The sequence below is a fragment of the Nymphaea colorata genome, chromosome 3 (genome assembly GCF_008831285.2).
Source record: "Nymphaea colorata isolate Beijing-Zhang1983 chromosome 3, ASM883128v2, whole genome shotgun sequence".
Taxonomy (NCBI): Eukaryota; Viridiplantae; Streptophyta; class Magnoliopsida; order Nymphaeales; family Nymphaeaceae; genus Nymphaea; species Nymphaea colorata.
In genome coordinates this window covers 21,374,531-21,394,871 of record NC_045140.1, presented here as the reverse complement: position 1 = coordinate 21,394,871, position 20,341 = coordinate 21,374,531, and the positions used below count along the sequence as shown (strand labels likewise).

At 38.8% G+C, this 20,341-nt stretch overlaps 1 protein-coding gene across 2 annotated transcripts; it reads right to left on the bottom strand.

Moving 5' to 3' along the window:
• Nucleotides 1-3,067: 3,067 nt before the first annotated feature.
• Nucleotides 3,068-18,502, bottom strand: LOC116250918 (kinesin-like protein KIN-12F). 2 transcript variants are annotated; one of them, XM_031624908.2, is made up of 37 exons: nt 17,680-18,502; nt 16,896-17,051; nt 16,723-16,806; nt 16,527-16,646; nt 16,313-16,426; nt 16,142-16,234; nt 15,829-16,064; nt 15,583-15,670; nt 15,433-15,491; nt 15,281-15,344; nt 15,090-15,155; nt 14,849-14,998; nt 14,629-14,733; nt 13,927-14,162; nt 13,765-13,834; nt 13,588-13,653; nt 13,428-13,493; nt 13,258-13,337; nt 13,064-13,136; nt 12,903-12,986; nt 11,120-12,778; nt 10,348-10,872; nt 7,209-10,175; nt 7,018-7,125; nt 6,765-6,925; nt 6,601-6,688; nt 5,437-5,511; nt 5,104-5,346; nt 4,896-4,994; nt 4,737-4,811; nt 4,605-4,663; nt 4,391-4,502; nt 4,192-4,302; nt 3,942-4,112; nt 3,796-3,861; nt 3,584-3,703; nt 3,068-3,427 (listed from the first exon to the last, which is right to left on the bottom strand). In XM_031624908.2, exons 1-37 carry the CDS (start codon nt 18,313-18,315, stop codon nt 3,296-3,298), a joined length of 9,417 nt encoding a protein of 3,138 aa, XP_031480768.1. In that variant the 5' UTR covers nt 18,316-18,502; the 3' UTR covers nt 3,068-3,295. The 2 variants fall into 2 exon arrangements, with proteins under 2 accessions (XP_031480768.1, XP_031480769.1); XM_031624909.2 differs by having other exon boundaries at nt 13,428-13,487.
• Nucleotides 18,503-20,341: the final 1,839 nt, after the last annotated feature.

Here is a 20,341-nt window from a genome sequence, read left to right as displayed (position 1 = left end):
ATGAATGACCAACATAGATGTCATTCTCATAGCTTAACGTAGAGTGGTATCACATGTACCTACATCACATCTGCATTAATCAAATGGAAATGCCCTATTATTCTAAATGATGAGCCCTATACATAAGTTTATTCTGCTTAGCAGTTAGCATATTAAAAAAAAAAAAACAAATTTTGTGGATCTCAGGAACGATAAGAGGATGCCAAAATCGATGGTGGTGTAATATTTTAGTGAATCATGATCTTCGTGTGATTGGTTTTTTAACTTTTGTTGTTTAGAGACGCGATCGGCTCTCCTGCTTCCACGAATTACAGGAATTGGTTCGGACGGTAATGGTCGCCATGATTAGTTATTGGGTTTATAAAAGCCTCGTATCAAGCATCGGTCATTATTCCGAGGCAGTGCGTTGTGGATGTGCATGTGATGCTTGTGAAATAAATAACGATTTCTCTTCGGAGACAATTGTCTGTTCCTGTCTCGGGGAATCAAGATCGCCAACCTTTGGCACTTAGCCATCATTCTAGTGCACGTCTAACTAGAAGACCGCATATGACAAAGTTGTTTATTGATCAATCATGCCAAATTATACTGATTTTCTTTTTAAACAATTCGGACCAAAAAAGTGTATTCGAAGTTTAAAACGGCAAAAAATTTAAAAAAAGGGAAACAAAAGAATAATCGCTACCAGGAAACCCGGTTGCCATTTTTCACGCTGTTTCCTCAAATCCCACCACCGAATGCTCGATGTAATATTTTTTACGACATTGGCATCTTTATTTTCGCATCACCTCACTTCTCATGTGCTTTTTTTTCTTAAGTTATGAGAAGAAGAAGAATTCTTGTGGAAAATCAATCGTTTTCTTTCCCGTGTTTTCAAAAAAGCATACGACATTCTGCCATGATCCGGTCGAAATATCGATGTAAATGTCAATATAGCAATAGAAACAAGACAAGAGATATGGGCATTCTGTTGTTTAAAATTGGCCCCCAGTCTTTTTTCTTTTTTATTGGGAATCGTTTAGAAGCATCATTCATCCAACTGTGAAGGTTTAAAAGATTCACTGCAACACAGATACGCTTTTCTGAAGCAATGATCGAAGTGCTCGTTGTAGAGAAAACCTGAACCGGCGTAATAAGAAACGGATTGTCCTGGAACCTTAGAATATCTAGATATTTGGACCAGCATATCGTGGAGACACTCCGCATCTATTAAGCGCCGTACCTCCTGTCATATTTGTCTTAAGGTGAATTTAAATTAATGTTAAGTGGTTCTTAATTCAGGTTGTTCCATCAAGCAAGCCAACTCCTTCTCGATCACTTCGAGCAAATACGCCCGCCGCCTGAATGTGAACCTACTTACACGTCCTGCAGAGGTTTCAAAAACATTTCCTGTTGATGCAGAAAAGCTAACACTGGACTATTCAGCAAACCCATTAGATCTTACAGAACCAGAGACCGGTAAAAAATCTGCATATTTTTTGGCAAGAGAGAAAACGAATCCGCTGGTAAACTGTAAAAAGATGAACAAGTTACCATTTTGGGAGAGAGATGCTTGGCTTTGGTGCACAGCCTGTGTTACGTTAGGCTTGGAGATTTAGATTTGATTTCTCATCGTCTGGATTTTGCTTGGTTTAAGATATGATCGCATCTCCCTACCCCAGGAGCTTTTGCCCATCATAACAAGTATAAATTTTATTAGTTTAAAAGGCCTTCTGCATATTGACAAATCCATGATAGATCAGACCCTTTAAGTTCTCAGACTGATCGGAGACAGACTGAGGACAGGTCCCTCGGCCCTGACTTCATGTCGAATATGTAGACAGTGAGCCTGAGACATGTTCAACCGGACAAGAAACGGTACCCAGCATGACAGACCTGAGCCCAACCCAACATTATGCTTGGCAGATGCCGCCCTGTCAGGCCCTTACAGAGTCCAAGTCCCCTCGTATCAGTATGTGTGAAAGCCCTTTGGCCTTCTAGAGGGCGTCTTGATAACCCCAAATCAAATATATTTTTTCCTTTCATTTGCCACACAGCACCTCTGTGATAAATATTGGCATGAGAGAATTAAGAAGAACCCACAGAATGCATCATCAGAAGGAATCTGGCTTACGGATCAATAGCAATGTATGGTACTACAATGTACAGCGGCTGCTTGCTTCAATGCATGCACCTGAGGACGATGCACCTGAGGACGACACAGTAGACGTTAGGGATAATGGAGTTTTTTTCTTTTCTTTTCTTTTTCTTTCTGTTTGGTTTTTCTGCATATTGTGAATGGCAGTGTACTGCACACAGTTCGATGGTAAAGGTGCGAGGTCCAGTGCAATCACTTCACAATTTGAGAAACACGTCTGAAATTCTCTCGTCACCATTTGGATCGTGAAATGACCGACCCCAAGTGCAGCCATCACAATGTTTAATATTCTTTTCACGGACAACTTGACTGCAACAGACGAGACAAAGGCTCCTGCCATCTTGCACTTGCACATTTCACGGTCTTAAGATAGATGAAGCTCTAAGACATAAATTTGTCATTGATCGACAAAGGAAAACGATCAAGCTGCTTCTCTGGTCACCAAAACAGCCACAGATCAAACGTAATGGACTTGGGAAGGGAACCACACCTCCAACGCTTTCGCATTGGAGACAAAAAGTTGTTTGTGCACCCCCCCCCCCACCCTCGCTCTACTATTAGTCGATCTCCGATACACTGCTCATCAAGGCCAGTGGGCGATAATGAACTTCTCGTTAGGTTCCTCAACAGCCACCTTTACCAGGTTGAGTTGGTGAATTTTTGACCAGCTAATGAATGGAGGTGCAAGAAAATTTTCCATAAGAGCTACTTCAAAAGAAATCAAAGTGACTGGCGTTAAAACATGCAGAAAGTACTATAGACCACCGAATACATTTGAAAAGCATTCCTCTTTGCATTTCTTCCTTTCTTTTTTTTCTTTTTCAAGTCGATTTTTTTCATGGCTGAGGGTTTTATCCTTTACACTCTCTCACTTGTAGGATCAGACTAATTTCTAATTCGGACTTGGCATTAATAGATGCTCTAAGAAAATGGCAACAAGTCAACAAGAGGATTTTATTGAGAATAATTAATTACAAGCTATGGCATGTGAAAGAATGATTCAGATGCTTACCAACAAAAAAACAGATGGTGGCATTAGCATCTGCCTACATCTATCCTGTAAGATTACATACACAAAATTATACACCTGATTGTCAGCCAATAACTAACAATCACCAGAACAAAAAGAAAGATCGCACGGTTGCATCGTGGGGACCATTATGCAGCAGTCACAGATGGGCTACGAGGCAACTTCCTTGGTGTTGCAAGGCCCTCCATTTTCCTCACTTCTGAAGGTGAATCCTGCAGCCTGAGCTCGGATAACCGTATCTGCTCTTTGCATATTTTGTACTGCATAGAAACCAGCAATAACCAATATAGTTTTCCATTGGACAGTACTCAAAAGCTGATAACATAATTTTACAAGAAAAAAATCAATCAGAAAAGAAACTAAATAAAAAAGTCATTTGATTCTTTCAGATGCATCTCTTTAATATACAATGGTACCTTCAACTTCAAGTCTTGTAACTCCTTTTCAGCATAAGTAGCTCGATCCTTGAGTTGGACAAGTGCTTCCTCAGCGGCATCTGGACTTATATCACGGACTGGGCACGTTATGCCGGCAGCCTGCATTATGAACTCATCTTTTTACCAGGGGAAGAAAAAAGAGAAAATGAGGGTTGTTGGGTCGGGGAATTTTGTGGATAGGAGAACACCACCTTCAAAATGCTGGTGCACATACTTAATAACCTTTGTGCCAATTGAATCCTCTCTTCATCAATTTCCTATCATAATTTTCAAATTAGTCCAAAAGCTATTTTGTCCAAGAAATTTCAGGCTTACCATTGTAGCTCGGGAGACGAACCTTTAATTTATTTTTCAGAATTTGTTCCTCATCAACATCAATATAAGGCTTCTTTCCACTACAAGCACGGTAACGGGCAAGCTCATCATTCACACGAACGAGAAGTGTTTCAGTACTCCTGACCTTCACAGCCAGTTCCTCATTATGGACTTTCAATAGGTTATTTTCCTCCTGCCAAAATAAACGAACAAGTAGACATGTTATTAGAGCAAGGCAGGTAGATACAAGTCTGTCAAGTAGAGAGTGTCACCTTGATTTTTGCATGATGATGTATGCGTTGCTGCAGATTCTGCTGTCCAGACAGTTTCTTGACCTCCGTTTCTAGTTCCACAACCTTCTTCTTCTGTGTAGTATTTTCCATCTATATGTATGAAGTTTAGAGAAACAAGGTTAATAACACTAGCTGTTAGTGGATAGTTTGCATCAAATATGTTCTGTCAGTGTCACACCTTTAACATATCGTTTTCTATTGTAAGAAATTGCTCCTTTTGTCGAAGCTTTTCACATGAGATTTGTGCAGCCACCATCTCTGCGTGCCTTCGATTTATCTCGTCTATCCAGCTTAATCAAGGGGAGCAATTTTTCCAACAAAAATAATCAGCATTGAAAGTTTAACAAGAAAGAATTCCATGAAGGCTGAAGCAATGGTTATGTATAACCCACCCCCTCCTCTCCTCTATAAACTCATTAAGCTGTTGCCGTAGCTTCACAACTTCCTTCTCCTGCAAAGAAAATAATGCTCTTAAACATACAAACTATCAAATGCCAGTAACTTGATCAAACCAATAATCAGACCTTCTCTTGAAACTGTTCACTTTGATGCCTTGCTTTTTCTGTTAGTTCTTGCAACTTTTGTTGGTCTAGCAAAGACTGCAAACAGAAAGTGATTGTTAAAGAATGAAAAGACAAGGAAAGAATTGCTCTGGTCAGAGGATATGAGAATTGATGATTTACAGCATAGTTAGTAATATCCAATTTAACACCCAGAAGGTCCCTGATCACATCATGTGTCATGCTCTCAGCTGCAGCTAGTCTTGTGTTCAGCATGAATATCTGAGGGAAAAAGAGGGTACCTTCTTAAAAATCCGAAACACAATTCTCTGCATTTTCAATACAAAAATGGAGAGGGAAAGAAAGAAAAAGAGAGAACTTCTGAAGTTACCTCCTTCTGCCTGCTTGCAGCCAATGCTTCCAGCTCTTCCATTCGAAGCCTTACGACAGACAGCTCCTCATCCTTCTCTGAGTTTAACTGATGTGCCAGTCCTAGGCCTATACATTTGAAAGGGGAACCAGAGCCCCTAGCTTTTGCAGGAGCTTTTTCTGTTCTAATATTCCCCCCTGAAACGGCTTGAGAACAAGCAGGTTCAGGCTTAACTTGTTGCACCATGGCTTCTAGAGATTTGAACTGCATTATAATTCCATAAGGTTAGTCTATCACCTGTCATATTCCTGAAAACAACAAATTTGGTGCTCAGCTAGTTCAACAGGGTTCTACCTTTTGCTTGTACTCACTCGCTTGTGCCTCTGCATGCAAGGTCAGCTCAGAGATGTGAGACTTGCACTGTTCAATCTGTGAAACACAACACATAAAATAAGCAGATGAGCAAGCTCAGAGAAATTTAGGATCACTTGTGAACAATATGGAAAGCTACAAATGTCTGGCATCTTATAATACAAAAGTAGCTTCACATCCATAAATGATCACAAGCAGCACACAAGTTCTAATTAAATAAACAGAAAAAAGCAGGTTATGATCACCAGCTCATTGCAAGTTTGAAGCAATGTCAGTTGACACTTGTGGGGAATATTTCAGATGACTAGCATATCCAAGAAATTTTCAAGACTGAACAGTGCTATCAACCATAACCTGCTTACCATGGGCAAAATTCAGTTCCAGGCAGCCAAATACTACTCATTAAGCAGCTTTGCAGTTAAAGCCAATGCTTGATGTATTTTCCACAAGGATTGCAAGCTTGGTTGAACCAAGACCAGTAATTGGGACAAGACTTGATTATATCCATTGAATCCTTTCTTATCCTAGATATGAAATAATCAAGTTTTTTGAGGTTTGGTATATCACTGCTTTAACCCCCATTCTTCACATTACATGCAAACAAATCCAAGATGTTGGATCGGATAAGCAACCAGTGACCCACTAAACCATCAGAACATACAATTATCTACTTTTTATAAACAATCTCTCCTCAAGATCCTTCTCCATGAATTGAAGATATATCAGTTGACTCTTGTAGAAAATATTTCAAATGACTAGCTTATCCAAGAACTTTAGAAAACTGAACAGTGTAACAAACATAACCTGCTTATTATGAGCAAAATTCAGTTCCAGGCAGCCAAATACCATTCATTAAGTAGCTTCACAGTTAAAACCAATGCTTGATGTATTTGCCATCAGAGTTGCAAGCTTGGCAGATCCAAGATCAGAGTAATTGGGATAAGACTTGCTTATATCTATTGAATCCTTGTTTATCCTAGAATCTAGATATGAAATAATCAAGATTTCCAGGTTTGGTCTATCAGTGCTTTACGTTTGTTCTTCACATTACATGCAAACAATCCAATGTGTTGGAACAGATAAGCAGCCAGTGACCCACTAAAACATCAGAACATACAATTATCTACTTCTCACAAACAATCTCACCTCAAAATCCTTCTCCATTACTGTCTTCCTTAAAAACTCTATTTGTCTTTTTGCTTCCAATAGCTCACTTGTTTGTCCGTCTAAGAGCCTACAGAAAAGCCATCATTTAAGAATTTGCAAAACTAAGAAGCCAGCAAAAGGACAGCATATTGAAAATGTACTACCTTTGTAAATCATCTTCACTTTCCCTAGTAGTGACATCCATTTTGGTTTTCATACCATCAGTATGTAATGCTGACATTTGATGCCTCAAAGCTTGGAGCTCAATTTCCAGTTCTTCACTCTGCATACGCTGCCTTTCAGCTTCATCTTTGACAATTTCCACCTAATAACACAAACAGTCAGAGGAGCTTCAGAATGAAATGCAAGATCATGGTAATAATATGACAAGAATAATGCTAGTACAGGATCATGCACCTTGTTTTCCAAGACATTGATGGTACATTCAAGCTCTTCAATAGATCTCTCTAGAAGCTTCACCTCCTCTTCCTTGTCCTCAGCATAAGCCCTTCTTGCCTCAGCCATCTATCATACGCCCATGTTAAAATTATGCAACTCGAACAAGAAAACAAAATGGTCAGCCCAATAACATCATAGTGGTTGGGTACCTCTCGTTCTTCAGCAGCAACTGCTTCATTTTCTTCAGCTAATGCTTGTGTGACTGCTACTTTTTCTTTTAAGGAAATAACCTCGCCTTCCAGGAAATTCCTGTCTTTAGTAGTTTTTTCCAGATCAGACTTCAAGCTTGTGAGCGAAATATTTACACTCTCTAATGAAGACTTCAGTTCTACAGCTTCTTTAGTTAGCTCTTCAATTGACATGCTTTTGTTTTCTAGTTCATTATCAACAGAGTTCTTCAAGGACAAGAGTCCATCTAATTGACGTTTTAGCTCACAATTTTCATTTGATACTTCCTGCAACGATGTAAAAACAGTTGCATTTTCTAATTCCAGTGAGGCAATCTGAGCAATTTTTTCTTTAATATCAGCTTCAAGCACCTGGCTGTGCTGAATAGCACAGTCAAGCTGATTTGACTTTGTGTCCAGATCGCCTTCTAAAGCAACAAGTGTGGCTTTCATTTCTCTGAGTTCATCCTCTTGGTCCTTGGCCTTAGATGCTGTCTCCTGTAATAAACTCAAATCAAATGATAATCCTTTCAAGACCTCATCCTTTCGAGTAATCTCAAAGTTGATCATGAAATTTTCAGAGTACAATTCTTCAGCTAGACTCTCCAAATATTCATACTCTGACATAATCTTAAGCACCCTCATCTCACATTCAGAAATGCCGTCAGAAAGATCATCCAAAAAACTGTTTATTCTTTCACCAGTGACTTCACCAAGCATGAAAGAGAGTGATTTATCTACCCTCTGATACGTTCTGCTTACATCTATATCAAGCTGTTGAGTCAAATCCAAGCAACGATTGGCATTTGATCTAGTAGAAAACAACACACTGTCCTTTCTCTGAAGTGCAGAGGTAAGTTCCTTTTTTTCTATTTCAGTTGTAGACAAGCTCTGCATAGTTGCAACTCTCTGTTGATGCAGTACAGCCAACTCTTCTTCCCTTCTTTCTAGATTCGAAGTAACTAAAGCATGTTGACCTTTGAAATTTGATAACTCATATGATAATTTTTCTTTGGCATCATTGATCTCAACAGTTTTGTTTTTGAGCAGCTCATTGTCTTTGCTTAATTCTTTGATTGTCTCCATTAGTGTGTTTATTTGTTCGTTTTTCAGATCAAGCACTTCTTCCCTTCTTTCTAGATCTGATGTAACAAGAGCATGTTGACCCTTGAAATTCAATAACTCGTAAGACAATTTTTCCTTGGCGTCATTGATCTCATTAACTTTACGTCTCAAAAGCCCATTCTCTTTGCTTAGTGCATTAATTTTCTCCATTTGCAAGTTCATTTGTTCGGTTTTTAAATCAAGCTCATCGGCAATAATTGAATGAGAACAAATAGAAAGGTCCATCTCCAAATCCATATCAACCAAGAACTGATTTTCAAGTTCCTGGTCTACTTTCAAGAGAACTATTTCTTCTTTGAGTCTTTGAAGGACTGCAGACAAGTTATTTCGCTCTTTGCCCAACTCAATAGTTCTTAAAGTTCTCTTTGTCAACCCATTTAAAAACTCAGATTCCACATGTTGTAGAAATCTCACCGTGTCCCCCAAATCCACAGATGTATCTTCTGTTTCAGGGGCTGTTGATCCACTAAAGATCTTGCATAGCAGATTATCTTCAGTATCAGCTAATCTTGATGCAATTTCAAGCTCTTTCTCAAATTCAGAAACCTTGACTGCATATTTCTCTAATTGTGCAATCATTAACTCTTTTTCGGCTCGTAGCTGATCCAGCTCAATGCATAAGGACAGGTTAGCCACACTCTTCTGTGTTAACTCTGAAGAAAAGACAAGCAACTCAAAGTCCATACAGGACAATGTCATCAAGAGATACTCAGCATGTTGTTCCATGAGTTCCTGGATGTGCTCAATGCCTTCATTTTGTTCTATGCATGAGCTTCTATGTATAAAAATAGAAGGATCGACAAAAAGATGAAGATGTCTAAGGATTGACTCCTTCAATAAACCTTGCTGGATGCGCATACCTTTTTCCATTTTAGAAAATTCCTCCAGCTTATGACGGAATTGTTCTTGTTCTCTTAACAGATTTTCTTGGTTAAGTACAGCCATTAGAGAACTTTTGCTATTCTCATCTATTTCTTTCATCAGGAAACCAAGCTCAGAAAACATGTTATTTGACCTAGTCAACAGAAGTTCTTCCTGAGCCTGTAAATCTAGGATTTTCCCCTCAAAGTCATTCAGTTTTTCTCTAAATTGACCAGTTTCTTTTTCCTTCTTTATGATGCGGTCAAAGCTGCTCTTTATATCAGTTAGTAGCTTTCCCCTTAGATGGCTGCATGCTTCAAGTTCACCTTTTGCTCTGAGATTATTCTCTCTCAAGCTGGCTATGACAGTATTGGATTCAGACAGTCCATGATCAAGGAATCCTATCTCTGCATTCAAACCAGTTACGGCCTCCAAAAAGATTCCCATGTGGCAGAGGTGTAGTACAGATACAGCACAATCTTTTCCAATAATATCAGTCCACACATCTTCCAAACCCTTTTTTGCCAAACATGCTGATTCCAAAACTAGTGATTTCAAGTGGTAAATATCACATGCAATTGACTTTAGATCTTCCATGACAGAGAGTTGGATTACTCTAAAATGATCCTGAAGTGCTATAACCAGACTCCTTGTTTCAGTTAAGGACAAAAGGAAATCTTCTTCCAGATTATTGAATTCTTGGTTCATCAAATTGGCTGAAGAATTCAATCTCTGTATTTCGCCAAGCAAGAAATCCTGCTGGCTTATCAACTTGGCTTCCACCTTCTTAGCTTTTTCCATCTTAAGCTTTGATGATTCACTTGCTTTGACTAATTCATTTACCATAAATTCTGCTTCCCTCATAGTTGCTTGGGCCTCTTCAAAATTTTTAACCAACTGGGATGCTTCAACTGTTTTCTCCACTGCAGTTGCTTTTGCAGTTTCCAGCTCTTGAGCCATCGCCTGTTCAAAATCAACACCACTTACAACATGAACTACAAAAAGTGCCTTGAAGAACTATGTCCAAAGAAAAATATCAGCATAGAATAATATGTATTGTTGCCACAAAAATAATATTTTAAAACTTCAAATTATTGAAAATTAAAACAGAATTTCAAGTATTATCATATGATACCTTGTTGTGTTGGACGCAACTGTATTTAACCTCTTGAAATGCCACCATGACAGTATTCAGCCTATGACACATCTCCAGTAATGTAAGCTCAAACTCTTTTTCCCTTTGATTAATATGTTCCTGCAATTTAAGAACCTCAGCAGAAAGGGATTCAAGGTTTACCCTGCTCTGTTCCTCAAAGTCCTTCATCATCTTCTTCTCAGCGAGTAACCTGCTCAACTCAACATGTAATTCCCGAGCATGGGAAACTGCAGAGTGTATTTCCTTTCTTAGAATTGGCACAGTTGTGATGCCCTTACCATCAATCCTCTCATTTTCAGAAAGCAACATTAGAGAGGTCGAGCGTTTCAGTTCATTGTGATCATGGATGCAGTCACAAAGTGTGCAATGTCCATCATGTGCATGGTCAACATTAAATCTGCATAGAGTTCTCTTCCCACAATCATCCTGACAGGCATATTTATGGTCCTGAAGCATCCTATCCAGTTTTGGGTAGCCATCATACAGGGATTCTCTAGCCACAATCTGAAAAGGACACACAGTCCAGTTACAATTCAAACTCTAGCGTGAATTGCTAAATTTTTAAACAAATTCAAAGTATGCTCTCATGGGATGTGAAAAAAAAATAGTAAAATCATTATAAGTGCAGGCCAAGTATCCAACACTGAAAAGTTCAAAAGCTGAATTCCTTAGACGAGAAAAAAATATATATACAAAGAGAAAGAGAAAAACACAAGAACATGTGTGTACATGACATTATTTTTATGCATACCTCTTGGTTTGGCTTCACAGATGTAACCACATACTTTTCAATCGTCAAGCTCTTTTCATTACCATTTGGTGTTGACCTTAACCCATCCCCCTTGCAAACATCCCTAATACTTTCCAGGCAATTTTTCAAGCAGGAATTGAGGATGCTTATATCATTTCCCAATTCCATTGCTGTTTCTTCATCTAAATGACCAACTGATGTAGCACCCACAGCTAAGCATCTCTCAGAAAGTAATTCATCAGATGGATGGTTCGTTATAGCACCAAGAAGGACACACATAACAGCATCAGAAGTAAATGCCCATTGCCATGCACTCTCAACCTGTATTTCGATCTCCTCAATTGCAATTTCAAAATATTCAGATCCCTCCATTTTTGCAAGTTCAACCTTACTTTCCAAATCAATAATTTCTGACGCTTTTTCATCAAGCTGTGACTTCAAAAGAAGGATCATGTTTCCTTTCTCATTTATTTCCTGCTTCTGAGCTTCAGTTACAGCAACAGTTGCATCCTTTAAAGACTGCAATTTCCACTCTACATCATGCCCCGCTGCTTGTGCATCCATCAGGCATCTTTTTAGGTCTTCTATCTGTGCATCTTTTTCAAGAATGCAACTTATCATCTTCTCAACCTGGATACTTATCCAGGATCTCCGAGGAAAGGATTGTGCAATACTATTAACCTCATACAAGGCATTTTCCATCACCTCATTCCCATCAACAAGCACTTTGGCAATCTCGCAGGCTACCTTCTCCCACTCCTCTGTCAATGACTTCATTTCCTCATCTCTTTTCTGAACTTCCTCAACAAGTCTACTGTTTTCCTTCATCAGCAAAGACACTTTATCCTGCAAACCTTTTGACGAATCCTCCAAATGTTTAACCCTTTTGCCTGTTTCTAGATCTTTTTCAGTAATCATGTTAGCCTGTTGCTGAACCATGGCAAGCTCTTCCTGTAGGCAGATGATTGCTTGAGCAGTTTCTGCTTCAACCTGCTCTCTAACTTTATCCATTTCTTGTTCATATGTTGACTGGGATGCCTGATCAGATTGGTAGATCAAATTCAGTTTCCTGGCCTTCTCCAGAGAATGTTGCATTCTCTTCAGCTTTAACTGGAAGTGAGATTCATCATTCCCAGCATTCTTTAGGGATTCTTCAAGAGATTGCTCTTCACTGTACCAATGTGAAATACTTGTTTGTGTATTCCTTTTGTAATTTTCAAACTGCCCCTTAGAACATGAGATCTCATCTTCCTTTTTCTCCAGATGGTAAACAAGTTGATCATTCTGAACTTTCAGACTCTCCAGATCCTTTAATAAAAGGACATTTTGGGACTCAAGTTCCTCAATAATTGACCTTGTGTCATTCAACTCCTTCTCTGCATCTCTTAATTTTTCATTTGTCATCAGATACTGATTATTTTCCTTCTCAAACTCATTGCACAGATCAGAAAGCTGCTTCTCTGCCTCTAATCTACATGATCTTTCCTCTTCAAGCATGACTCTCACTAAATCTAACTCCAGCTGCAAATTGATGACATCAGTAGAATATTTCAGCACAATGTCATCCTCTAATCCTCCTCTTCTGGGAGTTCCATCAACTAACTTGCCCCAAGATTTCTGATCATCTGTTGAATGCAATATATCTTCTGTAAAAAGATCCTGTGGAACATGAGTTAACAAAACCTTATCAGTGATAGGACCATCAATTTTGATACTGCAAGGAATAATATCAGATACTTCTCAATTCTTCTCATCGTTTGAAAAGGAACACAGAGAAAATAACCTGATTATGCTTATTAATCACATCTGCCTGAGTATGAGTTGTTTTTGCTGCTGCAATAGGACTTAAAGGGACAACATGCTGCTTCTGCATAGAGACAATGATTAGTTAACTCAAAAGTTGCAAAAGACTCCTTCATGTCAAGCCCGAAAATGAAAACGCACCCTCAGCATTTCTTCTTGATCACGGCACAGTGATTTAGCAGCATCTAGTTGAATGTGTAAGTCATCTATCTCTCTGTAGAAAATAGAAGTCAAAGGCCACCAACAAAAGTTTGGGTGATATCACAAATGCAACCTTCTCAAGGATTTAGCATGCAGAATAATCACAAAAAAAGAAAAGTAATGTTACCAAATACCTGGTCAATTTTTCATTGTCTGCCATACAAGAACTTAGGTTATTCCTGCAACGCTCCAATTCTTTTTGGCAGTTGATCATCTGGAATTTGACAGAAAGTATCATCTTTTGCAAGGAACGAGAAGAACATTCTGTAAGATCGAACAGCAACAGTCAAAGAATTAAGAAAACCTTTAGACGCAAAGGCTTATCTTCACTAGGCACATCAGCTGCTCCAACTTTAGTTGCCATCTGCAGCTAACAAGAGCATATCAAAAATAAATAACGCCTTTCTCAAATAATGAGGAGAAATGAAATAAATGCAGTTAGATAAAACATGAAGTAATGTCACCTGAGGTGTGCAACCAATGTTCTGGATATTATCCAGTTTGAACTTTCCATCATAGAGTTGAATTAGCTGAAAACCAAGACACCCATAAGAATGCATGCACTTGATTATCAAAATAATGATGAAAAAAAATATATATGAGAACTGACAATGACAATGAAAGCCATCATGGGGATAAACCTGATTGCGCAGTGCGGAGACTTCACCCAATAGGATTTCTCGTTCACCCTCTTGGTAAAATTCCTGAAACCTGGATGCAGTGACAAAAGAAAGCAATTAATATCATCCACAGAAACAGAAAAGAAAATAATAAGGAGAAAAAGGAAGCATGTGTGAGTTTACTTTTTGAGTTGCTCAAGAAGTCTTATATTTTCCATAGCAAACCGAGTGACCTCAGGATTTCTATCCACACGATTTCTTAATAATTCTAGCTCTTCAGTTAGAGCATTTTTCTCCTGCAGCAGATAGACATCTGATGGCATCAAACTGTCGACAAGAGATTTCATCCTTTGAATCTTATCCTCCCGAAAACGCAGCATCATCTTCATCCCTCGAGTATCCTCCTCTCTTTGGCGGACCTAGGGACACATGATAAGTTATGGAATTGTTTCTTAATCACATTTATACATACAATGAGAATTAAAGAAAACCTAAGGGCATGACAACAACATGGACAAAAAACTCTACTAACTAAAAAAACTAATTAAAAATCCGCACTCTAAAAGTTACAGATGGCAATTACAAAGACATCAGCATAGCAATAATTCAATGATACCTCAAAGTGATTCAACTTTCAAGACCTAATAGCAAAATTGTGGCTTTCCAATTTCCAAATATCATCCATTTAATTGAAAATTTTTGGCAGCTTTATTGTTGAATTGGATGTTCAACGTCAACATCATCAAAAAACAACTTTCAGTAACCTGCTCTGAAGGACTATAACAAACATACATATATACATGTATATACACTCATACTCTCTTGTACACATGTTGTAAACGAGGTCTGTGCAGTGCTATTTCCAATCTAGAGATAATCTTTTACCAAGCGATTCAACTGTTCTATCTCTGCTTCGAGCTGCTTAGTCATAGACTCCTGCATTTGTTCCCTTCTCAATGAACCAACAAGTGTTGCCTCCAATGACTTTAACTGCAGCCAAAGATGAGAAATGCAATCAGGCATGGCTATATTTATTCTGATAAATAAGACACATTCAATTCCTAATAATGAAAAATGGCAAAAAATGGAGCACTATAAAATTCACCTTCTTACATGAGATCCTAGGGCTGCCAGAAATTGCCAACCCATTAACATCATCAAAGTTATTATTTTTGCACGCATCATCATTATGTACATCAGGATTGAATGAAAGTGACCTTGAAACGTTTTGGCGCTTCAATAGTGCAATTTCCTCCTGATTTTGCAACCAATTGTTAACGAATTCAATTGTCCATGAAATGAACAAACAGGACATTCATAAAATTAAAACTAATTGTTTTTACAACCTTCAAAATATGTATCTGATTTTGCAATGCAGTCACATCTCCTGAAGTATCCTCATTCACAACAGCCTGAAAAAAAAAATTAGCCTTTCAGGACAATTTAAACTGCACTAGCCTCTAGGTTTAAAAGGAATTTATCAAGAGCTACAATGTAAATGCCATGAAAGTAATGAAACCATTGAAGTGCTCTGTACATTATTTTGAATGAGTTTTGCACGTTGAGCAAACTTCAGAGTGCTTAGTGTCTCGCTTGAACAACTGAAAAAACAAAAGGAAGCAAAAAATAAAAATGTGACGAAAATAACAGAGAAAGATGGGAATCATATGTTTAACTAAGAAGACACACCAGAGTGAAGGGCTGACGTTAGCGATAATCATTGTTTTTGAGTTTCCACCAAGAGAATCCTGAACAGAGTAGATTAACTCATTAAAATGTCTGAGTGAAGATTACTCATGGTAAAGGCAACTCAAAAGTAATAGTTCATCATGTGCACACCTGGAGAAGGAATGTCAGCCTGGAGTCTCTATAAGGGATATGTCTCTGCTTTCCATGTGCAACATCAACCAAAACCATGATAACATGGCTGCAAAATGCCAAAATCATTTCCAAAGAAAATAAATGGAATGGAATTAAGAATAACAGGAACATTGAAATTCTCAAGCTAAAAGGAAAATGAATTTATAAAATTAATGTGAAATCAAGATTCCTCAAAGTGTCTAACATAAATAGGTAATAGCTTACCCTAGGGTTGAGAGCGACTTGTTGATATTTGCAGCTTCCTTCAGTCGGTCTCCTTCAGCGCCAGAACTTTTCTGCCTCTCAGAACCAGCAAGATCTACCAAATTAAGTCTCCCATATCTGAAGTTAGTTGTTGAATTCTTCTCCCAGCAACTTTCAATAACACATGTGAAAACACTATGAGAACGACTGCTTTCACGATTCATGTTTGTTGCTGCCACCTTCCTGTTGGAAGATCCCTGGATATAGAATGCATTGCAAGTGAGATTCCTTTCAGCTCAAGCTAGGAAGGAACTGCAATGCAAAAAAAAGTTACCTGAATAAGTAGCTTAAGGACATCAGACACTGAGTTCACCTCATATTCAGTAAGGTTCTCTACATATACACCTTTTTTTGTGTCTTCTCTGAGCTGCAGTGGTGGTCAGAATGGTTAAAATAGGAAGGATGTCAGAGCTAAGTTTTTGAAAGTGTGATGCATGACTATTACCATCAGATTCGTAGAAGAAGGATCTAAAAGATCTGTTATTTGTTCATTATAGATCTCAAGGAATGAACATTTGCAGCTAAAACGTACTTTTTCATCCATCCGGCTTTCTTCCTCCTGTGAACTCAACAAAATTTTAAAATACAAGATCAATTACTTTTGGATATAAAGTAATAAACTATATTATTGTTGGAAGATAAAGAACATCAGACATTACAGCTCTAATCCTTGCAAATAAGAACTCGAAAATGCGAGACATCATCCCTTGATCAGGACTAGGCTTCTTATCAATGTCGTCAATTTGACCAAGCATAGTATATGTTTTCCCACTTCCTGTCTGCAACAAGAATTAAATGTTTAAGAATGGGTTCTAAGTCTGTAATTGAAAAAAATAGATGTATAAGAAACATCACCTGGCCGTATGCAAATATACAACTATTGTAACCAGACATGCAATTTTCTACCATTGGTAAACCAGCGACTCTAAAAAGCACCTCCTGTGCATTTCAAACATCTCACTGGGAATTAACTTTGCAGAACCTTAGTGTAAACAAAAAAGAAAAATAATGAAAAATCATATATTTACCTGGGTGATAGTCTCACACGCTACATGATCAAATATAAATCGTGTCTCAGGCTGCCCAATCCAAGTAATACTCTGAGCACTTTCCTGCCTTAAACATCTACTGTGACCATATGAGTTCTTTTCCGTGTTGTTAAGTGGGCGTATACGAACCAAAACCTACACCATAGAAGTAAGGCATAATTAACTACAAAATATGTGTATGGAAGCAAGAAGGAACATCAGCCTAATTGAATTTTTGGCTTTTATCCTTGCCCCTAGACGCATAGGTACCTAGTCTTAATTAAGACTTAGGGTAGGCAAATTACAACACTTCCGGTATCAGTCGGATGATACTACGAATTTCTCTTTCACAAACTCCAGGATGTGACCAAGGATATATCCTCCTAAGATTCACACAGCATAATCAACGCAACAAACTACATAGTTAATGCAAACAACAGCAAGAAACTAATACTGACACACATAATATGCTTGTAAATTCATACGGCATACAGAATATGCTTGTAAACTCATACGGCATTCTACCGCCACTAAAGAAAACAAAGACTAGGAAACCTGATCCGACCCACCAGTGCAGAAATTATCTGCCGATTCCTTGATGTCCAAGTCGAATATCACTTATCATGATTGGTCCCAGCTAGATATTCTGACTGATCAGATTGTGCAAAGATTCAAACGGATAAAAAAGCATTGCAAAATGAGGACAACTTGGAACAACATCATAGCCTATTGTCCCGACATACAGTAGAAAACAGAAACCAGAGATGGATGAGTGAGTGTGTACCTGTACATTATGATCCATCCAAAACGATGGGTCCTCCCTAAGCTCGAAATGTGGCACTGCTACACTATCCACGACCAAAACTGGACCATAGACAGCCGAAGCACCCCTTGACAAGGTCCCGAAATTCACGCTACGTGGCTTCGACACGCTTTTTGTTGGCGTGCTCTGCGCCAAAGAGCTCTCCGAATTTGCGGACGAAGCCTTCCCGGCAGTCCGGTTGGCCCTAGGAGTCGTATATCCGCTGCCAGGACCTCTTGGAGCAGGGGGCAAGCTGTTCGTCCCAGTAACGGAACAAGATTCTCCCTTGCTATCTTCCCTCCCCTCTTCCCAATCCTGATCCATCCTCTGCCCCCATCCAAACCGGTTCCTCGCAATCCCTGGCTTGTCCGGGGTGCGAGGAGGTATGCCTCTGTTCCTCGAAGGAGTCCTTTCTAGCTTCCTCTTCTTGCACAATTCTTGCTCCGGAATCGATCCAGGGTTCTGGATCGTGCTCAAGGGTGGGCGATCGGGTTCTTTCTCCATTGAGGGTTCCACGGCATCGGCCGGATTCACCGGAACATTCTCACTCTCTTCGGATTGAATACCTTTTCCAGCATTTCGCCGGAAAAATCTCAAAGAAGACATATCTCTGAGCATACGAAGATCGGATCGGTGTCAAGATTTCAAGAACTAAAAAAGAAGCGACAAATCTAAAGCCATCGGAGACGGAAAGTGGAAAGGAGATAAATCCACTTTCTGATCTTTGGGTTTAGGGGTTTGGATGAGGAGTGGGGTTGGCGTCGGAGAGAAATCCTCTCCCTCTCTCTCTCTCTCTCTCTCTCTCTCTCACTCACTCTTGTGTGCCTTCTTGATTCTTGAACGAGTGAGTGTGAAGAGCCTTGACGGAGTTCGAATTCAAAAGCGGGGGAAGTCGACGATCGGACGGTTGGGCTTTCTTCTTGGGGGTGGGTGAAAAGTGGACAGTCACAATGTGATTGAGATCGGCGCGATAGCCGTTTGAATTCGAGGGAGGGGAGGGCGTGACCATGTGGGCCCTACTTTGTTCTCGTTCCCCTTAAATTTTACAGGAGAAGTCCTCAAGTTAATGACGACGTAATGCCTGTGATTTCGTAAATTCCTGTTTCACTACTCCTTTTGCTGGTAACTTTTCTTTTCGCCCCGTACTTACTTTCCTTAATTGATCATTTACCTAAAGAAAAAGATGGCTCATCTCTTCTTGTCAGCATTTATCATATGCATAAAACTATTAATACAAGCTCCACATTTTTTTTATTTCCTTGGTAAAATTAACCACCAATTAATCCTAGCCGATCACAGGCGTGACCAATCAAAGTTTTTGCTTTTCATTACCTGTGATGAAAAAAAACAAATTCGCATTACCATAAGATATTATTACCTGTGATGAAAAAACAAATTCGGCGTACGTTTCAGAAGAATTTTGAACATGATCACAAAAATGAGTTTGACATGCGAATATTCAAGTGTTTTTTTTTTTTTTCAGGAAACGCTACGGGCACACAATTTCTTCGAACTTTTAACAAGAACGGACCTCGCCTGTCTCCTAACTCAGGAGTTCATATTGGATATTGCCCTACTTGGTTTCACACTTTCATGGCGGAAGCAGGCATTGGGTCCATCAAGAATTGCATCATTAATGGACATAACAGCGTTCTTCTATTAATAAAATGTGTAGTGCAGGTTTTTAGATCTGCTTAAAATGTGATTTAGCACATTACAGTATGACCCTGCTCTAGAATGGATAGAATATTACTTTTGCAGGAATCTGGAACTCAGGCAACCTGCGCTTTTAAATTATATTTTTAAAGTTTATGACAAAAGGCACTATTTTCAATGTCAGCGGAGACATGATTCAAATTTAAGTAAGTAGTAAAACCAAGTAGAAGAAATTAGAAAGCAAATCAGACTTGCATGTACCAAGGCATACAAAGCAGCATCGGACTGCCTGCCCTGATGACTATCCAAAACCAGAGTTTTGGTCAGATCGAGTTCAAATTTAAAAAATATTTTTAATATAATATATATATATATATATATATATAATCATAAGAAAATATATATAATTTTCATATATCAATAAAATAATATTAAAAGTAAGTTATCGAGCCGGATCGAACCAGCCTACTAAGCCAACAACTTATCAAGCCAGCTGGTGCCCAATTTTCGAGCCTGGGCTTAGGCCCAGGCCACCGAGTAACCATGCCCAGCTTTCCTAACACATATACCTTTTGTTTTCTCCTCAAAAAGAATAGCAAAGAAAAAGCTCAGATTCAAAGTTACTTCTTTACTGTATCTTAAGACCCCATTCAAATTCACTTGTACAGTATGACTATTCCTCTTTCATCCATGAATTCACCACTTCAATATTTTACGTCTGACCCAATATTCAACTTTTAACGGTGAAATCATTAATTCAAATGAAAACGAAGGCGGTCAAGTCAGAACCAACTGAAGTAATGCGTTCGGTTTATTGAAAGCCATACATTTAAATGCCCGAAAACTGCCCTTACACATAAAGGTTGGAGAAAACTGCAGAAATTGAGCTATTACAGCCAGTACACTGCTTCATTTCTTCATGTGAAGGCATAACACGGCATTCTATTTTGCAAAGCAGACCCACTCATCTTACCGCATTTTAGTCACT

Excerpts from the sequence above, each read along its gene's own strand:
- LOC116250918 (XM_031624908.2), bottom strand. The coding sequence starts at position 18,315 with ATGCTCAGAGATATGTCTTCTTTGAGATTTTTCCGGCGAAATGCTGGA. Across the intron at positions 16,427-16,526 it reads TATTTGCAAGGATTAGAGCT|GAGGAAGAAAGCCGGATGGA; the intron begins GTAATGTCTGAT and ends TTGAGTTCACAG. Across the intron at positions 4,995-5,103 it reads CTGCAAGCAGGCAGAAGGAG|ATATTCATGCTGAACACAAG; the intron begins GTAACTTCAGAA and ends TTTTTCCCTCAG.